The following is a 22,232-nucleotide window of genomic DNA, read 5'->3' on the forward strand; positions in this document are numbered from 1 at the left end:
GATTGACAAACATCAAGATATGAACTTCTGCTTGATATCACGTAACAATAAAACTCCTCATCTTTAAGGGCTGAGTGAAGAGAGCAGCACCATACCCTGCAACATGATTTTTTCATACCACAAATATCTTGTGCAGGAGTAGTAAGCTCATGGAAGAAAGAGTACATTACTTTATAAACCAATGCCACCTAACATCAGCTGCCATTTCTCAGAACACGAACAGAACATTCATTACATTTGACAAAACCATTATAATGAAGTTATTTTATCCATTTTAATGACACTATTGGCAACAGTCAAAGCATTTATTACCAATGGTAGTAGTAATACCATCCTTTATAAAGAGCTGGTTGTTTCTATAGCAACATGAATTATAAGGTCCAATCAAGCTAGATACAATAAAATATGCTCTTTTTCTCCATAACACCAGTTGTCATTCAGTTAAAAGGAAATTACATATTTTAAAAATTCATAAACTCTACAAATGTCTGAACTCCATTTGCTGATAAGGTGTTAATTATCTGAGTAATTAGATTTCTTCCTGGATGGAATTATTACACACAAAGAAAAGTCTGGGTACAAAAAGAGAATAAGGACCATGGTGTATTCAGCAACAGCAATTAATTACAGTTCAATCCAGTGTAACTGCCTAAAATATGACATTGCATAGTGCATTTTTATATTACTGCTGATTATATTGTTTAACAAGCAGTTTAAAAAGGGGAGAAAAGCATGAGATTTCACTCAAAGTCCAAAAAGACAAAAATCAAGCTCTTAAAGACTTTTCAAAGCAGCGATGAACAAAAATATGTACAATTAGTTCCACATGTGAAACATAATTTCTTAATGAAAAAAGAGAGGAAAAAGATATAATTATGGAAAAATATAAAACACATACAGACTTGAAAATTAAAGTGACCTTTTCTCTGACAGCCTGAAAGAAAGCAGCACAAAACTCTTCATTACTTCAATTCAGATGAAGTTTAAGAATTGCTCCATCTATGAAATATGGTCAAAATTACATAAAAACAAGTTCTTGTGCATCAGCCAATATTATTATTTTACACCAAATGCTGCTTATCTATTCTGAAGCAAACAAAAAAAACAAAAAAAAACCCAAAAACAAACAAACAAAAAAAACAAACACAAAAAAACCAAACAAAACCTGCTAAACATCCCCTGTAACATTTCTTACATGAACTCATTTACAGTTAGCCTAACCATTCAGTTTTCACAAATGTTTTTTAGGGTGTAGGAGAGAAGCTCTACAACATGTTGCCTCTCAGTTGGGATGTTTTACAATAAAACTGTGGAATTTCAGAACAAGATGAAACAGAGGAATAATTAATGCCATGTATAAGATAAAACATCCCTAAAACTTATTTTCTCTCCTATGTCCCTCTACATATATAAATCCCTTCCATCTACTCAAGCAGACTGATGTTTTGACATTCTGAACTAGACCAGCAATGCGAACCCCATCATCCTGGGCAATTCTGACTACCCAAAAAGAACCAGCTACATCATCTTACAGTGAAGACACATCTGTTTTAGTGTGATGCTGTAAGGGCCAACACACCCATGAACAAGTGCTGACAGCACAGATATTCAAACCTCACAGAAAGGAAGAAAAAGATGTGTTTGAAAGAATACAGAAGAAAAGCAACATCTTACCCTCTACCTAAAGAGGAACCAATTCAGCCTCTGGGGTCAGAGAAAAAAGTCAGATCCAAGGAATTGACTGATGCCTAGAAGTCAAGTCATGGACAAGTGACTTAGAAAGAATATAAAAGGGATAAAATCTGCCAAAAATAAAATAGTAAGACCACCGCCCCCCCACCCCATCCCACCTCCATTTTCACAGAGCAGTATTTCTAAGAAAAGCAGCAGCAAAATTGTGAAAATGTCTAGGATTCACTTGTTACATGGACCATTTCATGTGGTTTTAGGTACAGAAAACATTTCCTTATGCAGTAACCATTACAAACCAAATCCACATTCAGGGCAGAAATTATGTAAAGGAGCTAAAATTATCACCTTCAGCTAGTCACATGACCACTTAAAATTCTTTTGCATGATCATATATTCTTCCCACTTCCATTTCAGCAATTAACACTTAAATCAGAAATTACTTAAAGCCACCAACTTGCTCTTAAGCAAGACCAGCTACCTCCATCCCTTAAAGTCTAACAAAATACTGGATTAGAATAAATAGCAATAAGAATAAGAAGAAAACACTATACAGTTTTAAGAAGGGTATGAGAACTCCCTCTGTAATCTATAGTAATTAAAGTAAAAAAAAATGTGATGACATAACTTCTTGATTCATAAATTAGAAATATGCATTGAAAAAAACATTAGGGAAAAAAACTAATTTTTATGAAAATAAAACCAGTCTACTCTGAAATGTTATTTCAGCATCATATACTATTTTATATTTTAGAATGCTTCTGCAGTATAAGCCCATTCAGAGAGCAAGAAATGGTGTTAATGGATGAAATAATTTGAAGATAGGTGAGTTGGTCTTTCAAGTGTATTTACAGAGCCTACCAGGCATCTCAATGTGCCGTTTTGTGTTGGAGCTGAAGGATGTGTTTGCATGTTCCCAGTGACCACACACAGTCTTCCAGAAGCCCTTTTCACCCCTCTGCCTCTTTTCTCCATGAGGCCTAGTCTTGTGGGATTTCTGACTTCAACTTAAATCGCTCACTGAGGAGTCACATCAACTGGAGCTAGCACAAGAGAAACAGACTGCTCAGCTGGAAGCACTGCCTAGGAACAACAGGAAACTTCACCCCACTTCCCTCTTGGCTATATGGAGATTAACCTGAGGATTAAGCCATGGAAAAATCCCCATACTTTGAGAAAGGAATTTAGCCTGTTTCTGTTCTGAAATTCTCCAGCACTTCCCTCTCTCTCTCTCCATGAACTATGAATGCAGCACAGGACAATATATTCCTAAATTAAGTGTCTGGAGTTGAGGGACTAAACCTGAACATAATTTCTGAATTTCTCCATCCTTTCCCATTTATGATTTACCCTAAATTACAAAATGGATGAACAGGCATCTAATAAATGGATATCCACTGAAAATGTTTTTCTTAGTAATCTTTTCCATATGTGCTTAAAAGTAGTCCAGGATGTGTGAGTTCAGAACCTCTGTGTCAGAAAAACAAGTTCCTTTGAATCCTCATATCAATTGCTAAACTGATTTACATATGGAGTAAAACTGGAAAGTACCTTGGTTAAATCACAACAGGCATGTGATAAACACTTCTGTGTAAAGTCTCTTAAATGATAACATACTGAGCCTTTTGGCCATATATAAACTAGACTTTGGTAAGACACCTTATTAAAATGCAGCTATATAGATCAAGAACATTAATATTTAAGAAAATTTATATAGGAATTATATAGGATATAAGAAATTAGCTTATTTAAAATATTTCAATATGTTCTCTATTACTGTGCAAGACAACTCCATGTTGTCTCACAAATCACTTCTCCTTCACCTCAGTTTGGCTGAATTAAAGCAGAAAAGGTAACTATGTTGATACTACATGTAAAAGTATTTAATGGGTTCATTTATAAGCCAACTCACTTACTTTTACTCAACTATTGAGACAATGAATACTATCATATGTTTAAGTAAGTCTATTTTGCTTATGTGTGTAAAAAGCATCATTTTAACACTTTTCTTAAAACTTATCTTCACAGCTTGGATCACATCTCTCTGAAATTGATGCCCAAGACACAACAAACCAGAAAAAGAAATTGTAATTTCAATGCCATATTGTTTATATGCTTGGTTTGATTAAAAAATAATAAAACAGACAAACAAAAGCCAGACAGGACCAAAAATAAAACGTCAGCATATTTCTTCTGAGTATTCTTGCAAATTTCCCTGAAGGAAGGTATGTACACCTGGGAGAATAGTTGGCAGAGCCATTAAATCCTACCAGTTGCTTTGGAGGTGGTTCATAGTGAAACACTTCAAATTTCAAAGGCAGCAGAACCTACATAGTAAGTCCAGCCTTGCAGCTACAGAGTTAGAGGATATATCCTGCCTTTTGCATTCCACACCTTACAGAGCACTTGAGGCTGCTCCTGGTGGTGATTCCATAGAGAACACATTACACCTTTGGGATCTGCAGCAGTGTCCAACAGATTTGTAAATGCAGCTTAATGTGTTGGGTTTGAATTGGGAGTCATTTGTGGTTTTGATCTAAGTCACTTTAAACAGGCTGTTGAATTGTATCTGTGATCAAGAAGCACAATCCAACAGCTCTCAAGAGTTTAACTGAGAGTGAGAACAGGTATTTTTTAATGACTGTTCTTTCCCAACCCACCTCCTGCCCCCAGAAGAGCTCTTTCAGAAACTGGGCTGAATGACACCTGGAGGCAGCAAGCAGACCTGATTTCCAGAACTCAGCTTGAGAAGGTGTAGGTGAGGAGGACTCTGTGTGAGCAGGGACTGGGCTGTCCCTTGTTACCAGGGAATAGTGACCTAGATAAAAAGTATATCTCATAATTAGCATGGCTTACTGCCTGAGGATGAAAGAGTACACATGGTTTTACTCACTTCAAACAATTATCATGAAGGTTGCCAGAGTTCCTACTAGATGCAGCCCAAATGGTTTAGGAGAAGCATTATAATACTTCCCATTATCAATTTTCCTTTAAAGAACAAACTAACAAAAAAATTAAATCAACCCCCCCAAAAAAGCCCCAAATCAAACCGTTAAGGCTTGGACCAACTTAATTCAACTATAAGGTGTTCTACTCTCCCCACAAACAAGAAACATTTTATAGAACTTCATTACAGATTTATAACTTCAGATCATTATTGTTTTATGATTAAAAAATGAGTGACTTAAGACAAAAAGCTCAACATCCTTAAACTTCATTTCCATTCAATCTCTAATAAATACCATCTGCTGTGTACTTTAGGGATATAATACCCGTCAAAAACTCAGCCGTATTATGAGAACCGGCACCAAGTTGATCTGAAATGCATATTTGAACAGATGTGTTTAAATTACATCTCTCCGTCTATCCACACACATAAATTCAGAATAAGCATGTGTTGATTTAAAATGCATAAAAAAGGGATTTGGAGATGCATCAAAAGTGAACAGCATCTCAATGGATCAAGGCTTGCATTACTAAAGGTCATCCCTAAAAATAAAGTTTGAATTTATTAAGGGTTGCAACAGGGAACTGTTCTTGGGAACTGACTTAATGTTTGCTGCACTAAAGCAGCCATTGAAATTACACTAATTTTCTATGACCCTTCACATTTTAACATTAGAGCTGTCAGGCATGGTCAGAAATAATAGGCTCTCAGCCATGAGTAGCAGAGAATATGATATACTTTTTCTCAGTCTGACACAATGCTTAGCACCAATACTAAACGTCGTGGGCTCTGAGGACTCATCCATGTCTGTTTCAGTGACATTTAGCTCTTCACTCTGACACAAATCAGGCATATAAAACAAAATGATTAGCATGCTTTTTTGGCATGATGAAACCAAATTAAAAAATTGCAAGCAGGGCTCCATTAACAAATGCTAATTAAAAAAAGAAAAAGAAATATTTCTGAATGTGTCTTTTTGCCAATCTATAATCTGCAGTCCTGCAATGTTTCAGGGATCTTGAAAATAAGACATACTGGTCCAGAGGTCCATCTAAGCCAGCAATCTAATCCTAGCAATAGGCATCAGAAGTAGCTGAGGGAAGCATTTTGGATGTTGAGCCCCCCCCAGAATCCCTTCGCCCTTCCAACTGGGTTTTGTGAGAAAGATATTTCTGTAAGCAGCAGCTCCTGATGGATTTCTTCTCCATTAACTTGTCAACAAGTCTCTCCTTGAATCTAAACCCCTCCATAGCAAGACCACTTGAAAGAAAAAATCTCCAGTGAGCCTTCCATTTGCTAATTCCATTTGATGCCCCCTAATTGTTATGCTGGGAGAGACCAGTAACAACTCTGTTCACCTTCTCAGTGCTCTTTATGATTTTATTGACCTCTCTTCTAGTCTCTCTCAATTAGCATTTTCCAGACTGAAGAGTCTTTAATTTCCTTTGTGTGAAGATCGACCATACCTCTGATAAACTCCATTAGTCTTTATAGTAACATTGCTCATTGTAACCTATCCTTTTTGAGAAGGGCATTGACAGCATGTAACAATGCAGGCACAACAAGCTAAAAATCCCTTAAAATAGTTCTAGAATTGAGATAAATTATCTACACAGGCAAAATGTGCACTAAATTTAATGTAACCTTGATTCTATTTTCAAAGTACCTATTGAAACACAACTTTTACCACACCAGCTGATCACCCAAAACACAGCACCTTATTTGCTACATCCTTATCAAAATAGTACTTACAGAAGGTGTTGTTATAATTAAACCTGGAAGTCACAGTTTTAACAGAGCAGGCAGCAGGTTGTCTGGGGGAAGGCTATAGCGGCCATAAGCAGTTTTCCTGAATATTACCTAGAGGCATTTAAATCACAGTTCATGTACTCTAACTAAACAATGCTGCAGTTTTACACCAGACAGTTTTTGATGTACATTCCTATACCTTCTTAAGTGTGAATTTTTCAGAGTCAGTATCTCTCAAGTATCAAGTATCTGGTAGACCAAAACTCATTATTGTCACCTCTCTAAAACTTTTCTTTTCCCCCCTTAGAAAGTAATGTATGTACAGGAAAGAGGTTGCACAGGGAACTACTAATCCTATCAGCAGTGCAAAAAGCAAATTTGAATAATAATAAATGATTTCTCAGAGTAAGTGTCATATTTGGCTTAAAATTCCAATAACATCCTCCCTACTCCACAAAGATTGAAAGCTGCTATAGTGTAACTTCAAAGTTTTTCATTTTTATTGCATGATCCACTGATAAATGTGACTATATGGTCTTAACACTTCAGACCAGAGTGTGACACAAGGATTGGGATGTACTCAGAACACACCACCTATACAGATTCAGAATTATATTTTCACAGGTAACACGTCAGACTTAAAAGCAATGCTATTTCCTTATTAAGCCAAAACCCATGAGCTTAACTTCAAAGAAATCCAGTGTGCTTTACTAATTAAAGCGTGATAAGATAAAGTTAATTATATTTCAATATAATCATACTTCAATCAGCATAATGCAATATAACTTGGATCACTGGGAAACAGAGAATTTACCTTGAAGAATAAATTTAAAGAAATTATGAAGTAAATATTTCAAAGGGCATGTATAAAGAATTATTCATTCATTCATGTAAAAATATAATTGAAACAATATTCAGAAAGAAGTGGGCATGACTGTTAAGGTTAATGGGCACCATTGGAGTGATAGTACACAACAAACACCGTTTGCAGATCACTGTCTCATCCCATTCATGACATTCTGTGGTAACAATCTGAATTTAAAGAAATCACACCAGAAATAATATCTATCTTTATGAGCAAGAACAGCAACAAACACTTGGCTAACTGGAAGGTTGCAGAATGGCTGTGAGAAGTATCTTTTTTGTTCTCAGGTATACCCAAACAGCAGGTGAGCTCAGAAAACAAGAGATTATGCAGGATTGGTCCATTAACATAAAATATTATTTTATGTATCAGTTAATAAGATACAATTTAAAGCAAAATATTGTGGCTTCTCTTCCAAGTGGAGAAATGGGCTTAGTCTATGTAGCTTGTGAGGACACTGGGCAGAAAAAGCAAAATCACCAGGAAATCAGCTCTAAAATGTCCTAGTTGTTATGAACAGTTTCCAGGTGTTCCCCAGAGACGCGGGCAGGGCCTTCCTAGTTCCCATGGCAACACTAAAAGAAAACTACTAACTCTAGCTAAGTACCGATATTGAAATGCTAATTAGCTAATTGCTCTGTTTGTTTTCTCTAAACTACCTGGGGACAACCGGCCCCCCACCCCTCCACGCTGCCACTCTGAGACTAACATGCAAATAGAAACCCCTTAGGATCATGGGAGTATTTTTAGGAGGAAAAAAAGAATATAAATCAAAAACTGAACACAGTAGAGGAGTCTAGGCAAATGCCCTAGCTGAGGAAGAGGGAAACACATCCCCTGACTGGCTTTTAACCGTCGCCATCACCTAAGAGAGAACAGACTATATTAGGCTCTGAGAAGCAGGAAGATAGAGATGGAGAGCCCTGGTGCTGCCACCAAGGAAGGAGCAGGGACAGCTGTTGTTCTGGACCTCAGCAACAGGCTCTGCACACCACGCCTCCTCATCCTCAGGCCACAGACTCTGCGTGCCTCCTTCCTTTCGGCTGCCTGGGAAAGCTACCACCGCGGGGGCGAGCTCTGCGTCGAGCCCCCTGCCCAGCTGGTCTTTTTAATAAAGAGCTGAACATTAATAAAGGCATTAGCCCTGTTCATTTCACTAGTTAAGCTCTCAGAAGAATGCCCTCAACCAGCCAGATTCTTACACACTTCATGTTTGTAACATTTTGGTAGCAGCTTCCTTTGTCTAGAATTGCCAGTAATTTAAGAACATTTATTTGTAAAAGACAGAATCAGTTTAGAATATTGGGGTCAACTGAAGTAATTAATGCATGCATTCCTTCAAAAGTTTTGAAGGACATTCAGATTCACACATGCACACCAAGTTACATATAGGGAACATCAGAAGCAAAATGAGGAAAAGAAAAGATGGCATTTTAAATGTAGACTGTTAGCTTGCCAATGACAAAGTTAAAACAATACAAAATCAATGGACACTGTTGCCTCAGGGAAGCTCTTATCCATTTCTCTCTGTTCAGTTCAGTGAACTATTTAACTTTCAGTGTGTCACCAAGTTACAGATACCTTAATACTGACAAGATAGCTTACCATTTTCATTATTAGTGTATATTGTCACAGTCAAAAGCTTTAAATAAAATAAAGGATGGCTAAATGTGCAGAAGTTCAGGTGCATTTTTTTTGAAGACTCTGACAGGCTGTACACAGCCACAAATCTTAAGCCATTCAAGCTGCCTAAGGGTAGGGTTACTAAGTGGGAAATTTAAAAACAATTCAGACAAACATAAAAGGAATACTGCATGTCAATATGAGAAGAGGTATTAGTAAGTAATAATAGCCATTAATGAAGTCCAAATAAAATCCAGAACTTTAGAAAAGATAATGAAACCCCAACTATTCAAAAGGCTGGAAGGCAGTCACCTGAAATATTATGGGCTTGCATGTGTCAGAGGTCCTCTGTATGCTGACGAGCACACACCATGTAAATGTGTTTCTACATTGTAAAGAAGTAAAAGAGCCAGAAAATGAAGCTATCAAAGTTAACAAACTCATACCATGAAGAAATTAAGGCAACTTGATGTTGTGAGCAGTTACCTGATTTGACCTGCCATTGACTGAAAGTTAAAAGAGAATTAGCACAAAACTAAAATATGCTGTTATCACTGAAGAATCATCAAAGACAAAATTAAAAGTATGTTTTATGAAGAATTCAAAGACATGACAGCATACCAATTATGGCAACTAAAGCTCTTTGGCATCATTGAACCATTAACATTGGACAGGCAATGTATGAAAATTGTATTTAGGGAATAAGGTTTCAGTAAATTTAATAGCAGTAGAAGATGAATAAAGATGTAATTGAGGTGAGTAGCTTCTTTCTCACATATGAATATATGTAATTAGGTAAGAGATAGGATCAGTACCAATTGGGTTTAGCAATGGGATTCAAAGCACAGGAGTAATATCTAAAGATTAAGGGAAACAGATTTTCTTCTGTCTTGACATGGTAAGACAGAAAGGCCTGGCACATGAAGAACCCAAACAGAGTCTATGAAGATCCCACAATTAATAAATCAGGCAGGACACTTACCATTGAAAACTAAATAAGAATCAGGATGGAGCAAGGCAACTGCTCAGGAACTAGCATCAGTCCCCAAAGAGTTGGTAAAAGTTAAAAAAGCAATATTTAAGAAGGAGATGGAAGAGAACTGAAAACCTTCAAAAACATCAACATGAAAACACAACAGTGATGTCCTCAGATGGGAATATTAAATCTAATAGTTCTGCTAAAGGAAAAAAAATCAAAAACTGTTGTCACTAAAGAAATGAGTATGGAAACAAAGAGAGAGATCTTGATAGCAAGACTGACAGAGATGAAAAAAAATATGCTTTTCCTGAGGGTCCCAACATTCTAATCAGAGAATCATATTGCAGTATTCAGATCCCCATTGCCTTTGATTTGCCTCCTCTCTGCACTTCTCTCCTTCTTCACTCTGCTGTCGACCCCATGCCAGACTAATGCAAACATGGTTGGAATTTTTTTGCAGGGCAAAAGACCTCCCCAAAAACCAACAAATTTCTGGAGCAGGCTAAAACTGCAGAATTGAATCAAATCAATACAGAGACAACTGAAAAAATGTCTCAAATGAAACAATATAATAAGCTGGTTATAACTACTCAATTTTGCAAGCTGAACACAAGTTTGAATGTAATAGTTGAACTCTTTCTGCTAAAGCCTACTTAAATGTAATTAATAATTTTATAAAATACCCAAAGTATGATACAGAGGGAGTAGAACACAAAAATGGAATCTAGTCAATTCAGTGGAAACAGCACTGTGTGCATTCAGACTATATCACTGAAACCAATTTTATCAAATCACACAATGTTCCACAACAGCCTTGGACATCAGTTAAAGAACCTGGAAAACCTGTCAAATGTCTGCCAGGCACAACAGTGTCCTTTTGGCTCTGCAATACCAGCAAAAAATATGAAGAATTCTTAGGCAGCAAGATCCACAAGGCCGTTGCAAAAACTAAATTCCCAAGCTGAAATCCAATGTCTGGGTATAAGGTGTTGGGCCTAACACAGACACTGGCTTTTCAACCTTCAGAAAAACAGAAGGCATGGTATAAAAGGCAGTCTGAAGGAAGTTCAGGATCATTAAGGATGAAACAGGCTGTATCTCAAACATTTTAAACTCATTTATTATGGAGACACTATTGAGCAACTGATACAAAATGACTACCTATGTAACAGCATTCTGAAAATGCTTAATCCATGTGGGTGGGAATTTCAGACATATTTGAAGTAGGTAGAAAAACATGGAATAACTTCAGAAATTATTTATTGATTTAACCTTTGAGTCCATTAATGAAAAATATTTCATCCTCTGTGATCTATTGCAAGTCTTCATAATTCACAACACCTCCTTTCCTTCTGTTTCAGTGCCAGTGTTGGAGTTCCAGGAATTTCAGCAGGTTGGGTTTTCTTATCAGCTAAGTAGAAGACACAGTAGTTAAGCACCTCTCAAAAGGTTTTTTAGGGTTTTACCTTATCAGGAAAAAAACATTTGAAAATATTCATTGCATTTTACAGTTCTCACTTTCTTTTATTTTTCTTGTATTTTTCTTCTAGAACATACCCATTAGCCTAATAGGTTTAAATGTTAGTATTTGTCCCTTTAGGAAAAAACTGAACCCTGAAAACAATAACAATAAAAAAATTTCTTTGGCATCTGGCTCGCCATTAACAAAAATATCAGAGAAGAAATATTCTAAGGAGAAGGCAAAGACCAGTTATCTACCTATAGACCACTTCAGAGAAGATGCGTCACCAACATGTAATCACATGGTGGTGTAGCAAGCACTGAACTATGATGTGTTTTATGTCAGCAGTATCCAAAGAAACATCCTTCAGGCCCACATCTTTCAGCCAGTACTTCATGTCATAAGAGGAGCGGCCCAGACCGCCTCAGAGGTCTGATTAGACCTAACCAAGGAACACAGCTAAATGGAAGGGCTCAACATGCAGACATCATATCTCAAAGTAAAATCTGTTATGGACAAGTAAATAATCTCTCTTCCTCAGAGGGACTCCTGCAGTCACTGCAAATAATCCAAGAGTATGGAAAATCTGAAGACAGGCACACTGTGTCTCTAAATGAACCAAGACTGAAGGAGAGCTATGGTAAATGCAGCTTTTTGCTAGGCACTGTAGCACTTAGCAAACATGTAAGTGGTTTCAAATGTCCACTTCACTCATAAAAAATATAAAGGTATGATGCAAAGCACAGTTGTGTGAGGTTTAACTGAAGAAGCTATTAAAAAAGCAGCAGATGAACCCTATTCATGATTTTGTAATATTCCTCTCATCTACTGTGAGAGCTTGAGGTATCTGTTAACCTGCCTGAACTCTTCATCACCAGATAGAAGATCTTCAGAGATTGCTCTTTAGGGCTCTTCCCTAATATACCGAAGGTGAAATGCAGGCAGGATACAAAATAAGCATCCGTAAAGGAAGGCAGGAGGTTTAAGGAGAAAAGCAAGGCACACTGACTTTCCTAAAACAGCTGAATGTTGGATGCCACCTTGGAAAAGGACTTAAATACTACATGGGCTACCTTGCCTTTATGGAGAGCAGGAACAAAAGGAAAATCAGCGATGAGAGCTCAAATCTCTTTTTTCCTTCCAGCTAAAATGCATGCTACCTTCACAGACAAGGATGGTAGTGAACTCCCAAAAGATAATGAAAGGCCTCAAATTCATTGTATATGTGCAAAAGTAAATAGTAAGATGCAAGATTTTAAAATCCTGTGCTCCAGAATCACAGCTAATAATTCCAGAATAAATTTGTTTTGGTCATAAAGGTAACTTTGCATTAACTGTGGCAGCCTACAAGGTGCAACAATGGCATCTCAGGATAACCCTGAGGCTATGAGCATCTATCAGACTTGCAAAGGCACCATTTCCCACAGCAAAAACACTTTTTTGGGCCTGCTTCAGGTTTCAGAGCTTGGCAAAAAGCTGCATCTTGCAGTTGTGCCTCACCAAGCCTTCAAGCCTGGCTTTCTGTGGAGGCAATGTCAGTGCTACTGGAGTAACTGAACTTGCCCTGTGAGTGATTTCCTTGACAAAACAACACACTGAATTTAGGAAGTAAATGCTTGGAAGATGCTACTGTGAGTTTCTGGCTCAGGGCTCAATAATCAGAAAGATAAGGTATTTAGAGTCAATGTGTTTTTCCCCTCATAAAGTAAAGGTATTTTATTTATTTATGAAGGAAGGCTATCACAAAATTAAAAAAACCCTGAAAACATTAAGGCAAATAAGAAAAGTCAAATTTATACCAGCTCATTAAATACATTCTTGTTTCAAGGGGGAAAAAAAACCCCAGCAGATTGGAGGAAAAACCTCAGGATAGAACTTTAAAATGAAAGGACAAACTAATACCTAGAATTCATCAAGAGTATTAGAAGAGGATTTAAACTGGATGTGAAAGAAGCTTTTGTGACAGAGTTAAAAAGTGAAAGGAGGATGCTCAAAGTTAACTTCTGGATACTCCAGAAGTTTAATGGAAGGAACAATTAATTTCTGTGCAAACTCTATGCATGGGATGGGAGCATATACCATAGAGATGCTACATTACAAAAAGAGAATTAAAAATCCCCAGCTACTATTATTGTAAAAATATAATCACTGTTTGAATGCACATTTAGTTCAATCAACAAAACAATTTTTTGTTCTTAAGAATTATTCAAACATTTGCCTTAAGAAAAAAATGTTTATTTGCATTATTAATGAAAACATAGAAATATTATCTCATCACTTAATGTCATAATTACTGTACTTCACTTAAATGCTGTCAAGTAAAAGCTGTATTTTGTGAAAACATATGTTAAGAGACAGACTTCAGTTTCTTCTGTTCTTATAATGATGAAAACTCTCAAAATACCTCACAAATTTGCATTCTGTAGAAAATATAACTAAATTATCTAAGGTAACCAACAGCAGAAAAGCATGTTATGACTTACTGCCATTAACTCCATATTTAAGACATAAACACAGCAGGAATGTAAATCTTAACAAAATCACATCTGATCTTTTATATAAAATTCACTTTGATGGCCTCTGGTTTTTGCCAATAAATATTTTATCCAGATTCAAGACAAAATGTCTTACAATCAGCCACTCTAGCTTTCTCTTCTCCTATGGGAAAGGTGCTTGGACATACTAACATTTTCCAGCTTGAACTAGCATTTGAATTAGAATTTTCCAGTAGGTAGATTGCTTCTTGTGCCTACATATAACCATATTTGCAATGTTGTCCTCCTGTTATGAAGTAATTTAACAGCTGTACTTTGTCAATTACTCCTACTAAACAAAATGACAGCTCTGCTTAATGATGAGAAACAAAATAAAAAGACAAAAATAATTATAAGTGCATGAGATAAGTGGTTCAGCTGTGGAAAATAAACTTTCATCTGTTATAGCCACTACTCTTATGCACAAACCTTTTAAATTTCAGGTTTATCATTATTTTGCCATGTAATATGAAGTTCACAGCTATAAATTTCATTCTTACTTAAAAAGAGATGAATCATCTATTCCTGAATACAATATACAAACTAACATAAGATGCACATGAACACAAAACTGAGCTTAGCCAAAGGAATCTGTACCACTGTCCCCAAATAAATATATAGACAAAACCTCTGGGCAGCAGAATTATCATGCTTCTTGAATGCAACAGTTTTAATTGGATAGCTACACTTTTAAAGAGGTTTGAAAAGCTTTGCATATTTCTGTTTCCTAGTTTTCTTCATTTAAGCAGTTTGTGTTTAAAAAAATAACCACTAAAGGAACCAAAGAGCTATAGAAATATTACCTTTTTCATTCTTTTCAACTTATTTTCCCTGAAAGTTCAACAAATGTAGATTCAATCAGCACTTATCAGCAGGCCAGCTACCACCTTCATCAAAAACTCCTTTGTGCCACATTGTCCTACGTGATCAGAATAACATGGCTTACAAAATGAATTTATTAACTAGTACTGTGGCAAAAATCTGAAAAAAATATGCACTGAGATGAACAAATACTTTTCTTAAATGTATCAAATATGAAAATTTAATACCATCATCAGAATTTTCTGATGCACATCTGAGCACTATAGGGTATACACCTATCTTATATTTATATCTGCACTAATTTGCTATCCCAAATACTTATACATCTTAATATATGTTTGGATATGCTTAAAAGCTCAGGAGCAAATTAAAACGGAGAATAACATGCCAAGTCAATCTGCTATAAAGCAAGTTGATATGAATTAAAGTTATTGTTTTAAAAACAAATTAGACTCCACTCCCCAGGTTCTAAGTTCTGTTTCAAGAAAGTGAAACACAATGAAAATAAGTATTCAGAAAAAAGCCAAAGTGATTTTAGCTATTTTATTTTAAAACACTAGAGAAATATAGTATCCCAGTAAGTACAGACAAGAATTTAAACTCATAAATATTAAAACTTTAAAACTTATTTCCACTAGTGCATTCCTTCCTTATATCCTTACTACAGATATTATATCATTACTTCCAAAGAACACTTTCACATGCCTTCAGGCAGAAAAGAAAAGAAGAAAAAAAGATACCATCTTGCTACACTTAAGAAACTGAATTGGATGAACTTTACTAATTTCGACTCTATTGTCTAACAATACTCCCAACATTAGGATTTTACAAAAGAAAGCTGCAGATGAGGCTGCCCAAAAAAAGGAGAGCCTAATCATAACTGCATACAGACAGTATCACTCTAAGCAACTTCACTACTTATATTTAGCAAAAAGAGTAAGCCAGCTTGTAAGCCAAGTATAATAATCAGATGAAATTGCTTTTACATTTCATCAGGGCACATATCTTCTCTTTTCAGCAACCATTCAAAAAATTATTCGTCCCAATTTTGGCCAAAGCAGAGTGTCACAGTGTTGTGACTTCAAAGGATTTGAACTGCAAATGCCTTGTGTGCCCACCAAGTCTGCACTCAGCAAGCTATGCTCATCCTGGACACTTTATCTCCCAGGCTTCACCCTCCAGTTCTTACTATGGGAATCAAACAGTAACCCAAGAACTAGGAGGAAAAACCCCAAACTAACCTTCTCATAATGATTCTCTTGTCTCCAGAAAAACAAGTTATTATTTAGAAGAAAATACTGTAAAATGGGAGAACCCATAAGCATGCACATCCTGCTTGAACAGGTCAGTATGCAGACCCACATTGCTCCAGAATCCAAAGAGACTTCATATAAAAAATTACAGAGCGTAGAAGTTTTGAAATCATAGTTTCCTATACAGTATTTCCACCAAAATAAACAGGTTGAAGTTACATTCGGTGTCACCTAATCTTCAAATAGTCTGTAAATTTGGAATTATTTTATGTTAACATCACATCACATGATTTGCTTGGGACTTCCGTATTTGTATGTGTATGTCCTCACACATGAACTGACAAGATGCACAAACAACAAGATAACTGAGAGCCAACAGCCCAGAAAACTCCAATATTCTTGATGCATTTGGCATGAAAGACTATGGCTAGCAAACAGTGACTAGTAGTTCATAAAGTGGCAAAAGATCTAATTCTGTAAACCATGGCAGTAAAGAGGTCTCTCCATGAACTAACTGAAACCTGAATTACAATCTTTAGAACAGTGAAGACAAAGATTAAAAATGTGCAGATATTACCTTCCTGCCTTCCATTCCCTCTCTAGGAAAAGTATATCTACTTGCTAAAAAGTAAGGGTGCAGCAGCATTAGCTGAGAAAAGGATGAAGTGCTGTACAGGCCAAAATGGAAAGACTGCCCTCCTAAAACAACATTTAGCTTGCTTGAAGTCATCTTACAATTAGTTAGTAAAAAAAAGCTATCCTGAAATACCTAATGCTTGTCTCTCCACAGTCAGTTCTAAAGAAAAACATACTTTTGAAATGCAGGTTGATGAATGCTGATATTCATAATATCGTAATGAAATTAATGGATCTGCAAATGTTCAGCACCTTTGAAACCCCTTGCCTACTTACACCTCTTTCCAAGACCTTGTGAATCAAATGCAGGGCAGGAAGGGTTATAGACCTAGCAAAGTCCAAATTTAAATTTCAAGACAATTAAAGACAACTAATCCTGTGATAAAAAGGAGCTTGTCCATCAAAAGCTACACCATGAAGCACGAGGGTCAAGTCTAGACACACTCTTGAATATATCTTTGTACTACGTGATAAAAAACACCCACATTCTAGCTTTTGGTGCTAATTCAATACTTTTTAAAGGCACTCAATTAATTTAAAACATAAGAAAAAAAAAGAGACACATTTGGTAAAGTGATTAGTTCAGACTCCAAGAGCAGACAAAAGACAGAGTACAAAGAAGAGTCTAGAGACTGAGGTATAAAATTACAGATAAGTACCAAATACACTCAGCAATTTCTTAGCAGAGAACGTAATAAGGATTTTAAACTACTGCATTTGCAGTAGTCAGACTGACAGAACAGATGTGCTAAAACCCATTAAAAAAAGCCCGAATCTGAAAGCCTTGTCAAGGTTTGTTAGGGACACGATTTGCACGTCTGCAAAATGAGCTCAACAATGTCTCTCTCTGAGAAACAGAAGTGCATTTTGAGAAAGAAAATTAAACACATTCATATTGTAAAAAAGTGAGGGAGTTGATATAGTCTACTTCATAATTACCTGCATTTTGAAAGTGAGTAGAAAAAGGCATATAAAAATAGTAAATGGTTATTTTAAAATCACTCTTTTCATGGTCCTCTGATTCTACTTTCAGTAAATGCCAGGGAAGTAGGGAGGCTCACTGTAGCCAGCTGTCCCAAAAGAACTGTGTAACACCTTCTCTCAATTTGGACAATATCTCTAGTTTCCTGGGACATCAGGGAGTTGTCTGTGACTGCTGGGCAATTAGGTCTTCAGTTTGCACTTGAGTGAAAAATTTCCTTCCAAGTTTGTGATTTATTTTCCACTGCACACATACTTTAGGTCCTTTACTGCCTTCTTCTAACTGCAGTAATTATGTATCTACGTATGCTGAAAAATCAAGGATTGAATACAACTAAAAGTAATGGAGGTTCAAAGGGGCTTCCGAGTAGGTGTGATTTTAATAGAAAAGGGAGAACCAATGAAAAGAAATCCCAGAACTTTCTGCCTGACAGAGCTGTGGCTTCTCTGCCAGCAAACCAAGTTTGCTGGCTTTCTGATGATACTGGAAAGGTCCAATGTTGCCAGTCTGAGTTATGAGACAGTCTCTGATGAACAGCAGCAGCCACCCACAATTAATGTTATGCTCCTATCTCAGAACACAAACAAAAACAAACTGGAAGGCAAACCCAGCTTTTCCTCAGAATTACGCTGTTCTCCAAAACAGAAAGGTATAGTGTTTCAGTCTAGCTCTATGTTTCCTTGCTTTTCTGTTTGTCTAGATTTTGGGTTTACGCGTCCCTTATCAAGCAGCAGTAATAGGAGACATAAATATAATCTTTGATGAACATTGGAATCACTTCACAAACCAAAAAGGGGAAAGAATATAGTCTGGGCAGCAAAAGCAAATTTGGAAAACACATTAAAAGTCTAAGGACTTTTTAACGGGTATATATTCACATTGATGATTATTCAAGCAATTACAAAATATGACATTCAGATCTCAGGTTTCTTTAACTCAAATATATTCCAATTGTTTGCTTTTATCATCAAAAGTAAATTTCAGGGGATTAAGTTTAAGAACTTCAAGACAATTAAAGCTGTCTTGCTCTTTTTGCAACTACAAACATCACCTTTCAGAAATATAATCTATGCTGAATTTTGAAAGTTGAGATCACTTGAAAAACAACTCACATTTTGATATAATGACACCAAAAAGAAGACTTGCTGATAAAAGACTAATTTGGTCTCTGGATTAAATTCACTTAGCAGCAATTTCTAAATGTCCTATATTTAGTTGCAAACTCATGTAGGAATCAGTCTTGTGAATAGTGCCTGCAGACTACTTTAGTCCCCAGAGATCACAGACCAGGGCACTAGTCCTTGCTTAGTCCCTACAGACTGTGTCCACCCTCCACTTTAATCACTACATCCTCGCTTTATGCTGTTGCTCTCTAGAACAGTTTAAAAATAAATTCTCAAGAAATATATCTCTATATCTATATCTATATCTATATCTATATATTAGATTTCCAGATAAATGTAGATCGGCGTATCAACTCCTCAACAGTATTTTCCTGAATAGTCGAACTTACTGAAATTTCTGTGCAAAAAAGTGCAAATAAGGTAGAAGGAATTTTTAAAAAAAAAAGTATAAAAGAAGCCTTCTGTATTTCAGTTTTTCACAGTCTAATGGATTTGCCTTTCTTGCTTTATATTCTATGCATTTTGCTATTGATCTTCATAATAAATCAAAAATGTTGTCAGGTGGCTGGGGAGAGTGGCTCTGAAATAAAAAGAGTTGCGTATCAAAAGCCAGCACTAGAACATTAGTACTAATTTTTAAAGTTCATTTCTATTGCTCATGCCTGCAGAGAGTCCTCAAAAAGAGGAAAAATGTGACATTTCTATCTTCACAGACACAGTGTCAAGAATGCTCCATTCTTTTAAAAAAAGTGAGTTTCTATATAGAGAGTACTCTGCCTGGAGTACTCCTGGAGATCTCTCTCTATAAGGTATTCTGTGTTCAGCAGGATATAAACAAATCCCCACTCTGAAGAAGATACCTCTGCAGTCACTCATGGCTCTCCAGAGGAAGGAAAAGCTTTTTTTTTTCCTTCTTGAAGAAGAAAAGCCCAGAGAGTTTTGTTGGCCTAATTGAGAAAAAGATTCAGAAGTCAGCTGGTATATCTTTGGGGTTCCAAAACAAAAATTATGATATGGCTGTTTCTTTTCCTTTTTCCTTTAATTTTTACTTGCTGGTCTTAATTTTATGTGCTTAGATGTTTGAATGCAAGTTATTAAATACTTAACTGATAACCATTAGCATTCCTTGATTTTGTGGTTTTACTTCTGCAGCAGGTCAGCTGGTTAGCCTATATAATTACTGCTTTAATAAAACTTTCGGTGAAGTTATTATTAGAGCAGATGTCACATTCTAGAGACAAAGGTGACATTTGGAATCTACTGGTCCTTGTACATTTTGTGTAGGAAGCTTCTAGATGATTTTATGGCTCCAGCAATAGAGAAAGGAGATAACAGGGGGTTCCACTTTTGGTTTATTTTACCTTTTTGATAAATGTGAGGTAGAAATAATCCCCTTTGGCTATTAAAGTAGTTTAAACACATATTTAATTTTAGCTATTCTGGCTCTAGGCTCTGGAGTTGTCTGGAGCCATGTTAAATTCTGGCAAATTTTGTGCCGAGATCTTTATGGGAATATCTACATGAGATTGTAATAGCTGGCTGCTGTCACAACAGTAAAGTCTACAAACAAAGACTCTATGCTCTTAAGCGCAAAGAAAAAACCTTGCATTTCACAGATGAACACATGTTCAAATATCCAAAACATTTTCTCTACCTTGCATGGCTTCTTTATCCTGCTGCCATATGGTACAAAGATTTTTCCATCTTGTATCTGGAGACTGTTTTCTAACAGGAACTACTAGATAATTTGGTATTTTCTTAATAAGCAGGATAAAGAAACTTTATTAGTCTTTAAAATCAAGACATCAAACCAGTTTTGTTCCTTGTTAAGTTCACTACAAAAAATGCCCTGGAAAAAGATGTATGACATACATTACTGTATGCTCAGTGACCAGCTGTTTTAAATTTGGGTATTAAGTAATTCACTCTTTGCTGTGTGCAAGAGCTGTATGATTTAATAAATCCCCATATGCCCCAATATGTGCCAGCTATACTGGGTTGTCGAGAATCCAGCTGCTGTTATGGTAATAGCTTCCAATGCTAAAACTATTGAAGAGAATAATGAATCAACTTCAAGTCAACTAAGACATAAACTGACACAGTTCCACTTAAGATACGTGGGAATACAATACATCTGTTAATTAAAAACTAACACTGATCCACAGTCACATGAAATTTAGTGCCAAGAATTCATGGGTATTGTTTGTGGTGGAAAATTAATGCAAATCAACCTGTATGAAGACAAGCAGCCCCATTTCCATCAGTTGTCCTAGATGCATAGGAATGTCCTACAAATTACACATGCAGTTTGCAAAACAGATTCTATTTTGTCACAGTTGGCTTTCTTTCTTACATATTATAATTCCCATGCAGCTATTAGATGACATGTTTTACATAGCTAGACTTTTCAATTTTTCAATTATCACAAAAAAACTGATTATGAAAATTATTATGAAAATTTGATTGGTTTGATGTACCAGTATTTTAATGCAAGGTAAGAGTCAAAGGTACAATGTCACTGCCCTTAAGTCACTGAACAAGCACACAAGCAAAGGAAGCAGAAAGAGAGAAAGTAGCCAAACAAGTGTCAGAAATTATTCTCCAGACATGTTTTTTGGACAATCAGTGCAGAAATATCCATCAAAATATGTCACTATTAACTTTTTAAAAGCTAAGAAAATACTTCCTTGGATATGAAATTATTACTTGTAGTTACAAAAGCTTTGCAGGTAGATGTGACTTTCATCTTGGTGTCAGCATAAGCAAATACATTAATGATACATTCTTTCATTTCTCACAATTAGCTCTGTTGTTAAGGGAAATAATTTTGAAATTAACCTAGAACTCATCAGTCCCCTAAGCAAGATAAGAGTGTTACTGTATTGATGTAAAATTGAATAAGATATAGGACATAAAATACTTATTAGAACAAACAAACACAAAACCAAACCATTTATATTTGCTGGAGCTGGATCATCTCTAGTACACAAAGTGTGCAATGCTCGAAAGCCACATTAAAGACAACTTCAGTAACTCCAACTTCAAGCAATCTATATATAGTAGTTTATGTATAAAAAATAATTTAAGAATGCATTTTTTAAAAAAGATTAGGAATATACTGACAAATTAAAAGCATGTCATGCAGAGATTTAAGATCCTTATAAAAGCTCAAGCATAGGGTCTAACCACATCAAGGGGCTTAAAAGACTTTGAAAGCTTAAAGGATGTCATTTTTTTCATACCTTAATTATGAAGTTGCAAATAATTGTGTTTTCAGCCACATGTTCTTGACATTGCAACAAACCCAACACTGTCATTTTCTCAATTATTAGTAGACTTACTTTTCTTTAAGGAAATCCACTACTTGTTTGAAGTCTGCCACACAGTATTCTCTTTTCATGTCCATGAGCACACTGTCAGAGGCTGACTGGACTGGTATGTGCAGAAAAGCATATACTCTTGGATGATTGAGAATCTTGGCCATTTCCTATGAGTTATTAAACAAAAAAGAAGCTTTAAAGCATTACAAAAATAATACAGGAAACTCAGATTAATATATGGGGTAAG

The 22,232-nt window shown here is 35.9% G+C and overlaps 1 protein-coding gene across 4 annotated transcripts in view; it reads right to left on the minus strand.

Moving 5' to 3' along the window:
* CDKAL1 (CDK5 regulatory subunit associated protein 1 like 1) overlaps positions 1-22,232 on the minus strand; it is a 378,840-nt gene that overhangs the window by 108,423 nt on the left and 248,185 nt on the right. For all 4 annotated transcript variants that reach the window (XM_053971531.1, XM_053971541.1, XM_053971551.1 and 1 more), the window contains one exon: positions 22,007-22,152. In XM_053971531.1, coding sequence (XP_053827506.1) covers positions 22,007-22,152 — 146 coding nt within the window. The remainder of the gene's footprint in view (positions 1-22,006; positions 22,153-22,232) is intronic.

This window comes from Vidua macroura, chromosome 1, assembly GCF_024509145.1.
Source record: "Vidua macroura isolate BioBank_ID:100142 chromosome 1, ASM2450914v1, whole genome shotgun sequence".
Lineage (NCBI taxonomy): Eukaryota > Metazoa > Chordata > Aves > Passeriformes > Viduidae > Vidua > Vidua macroura.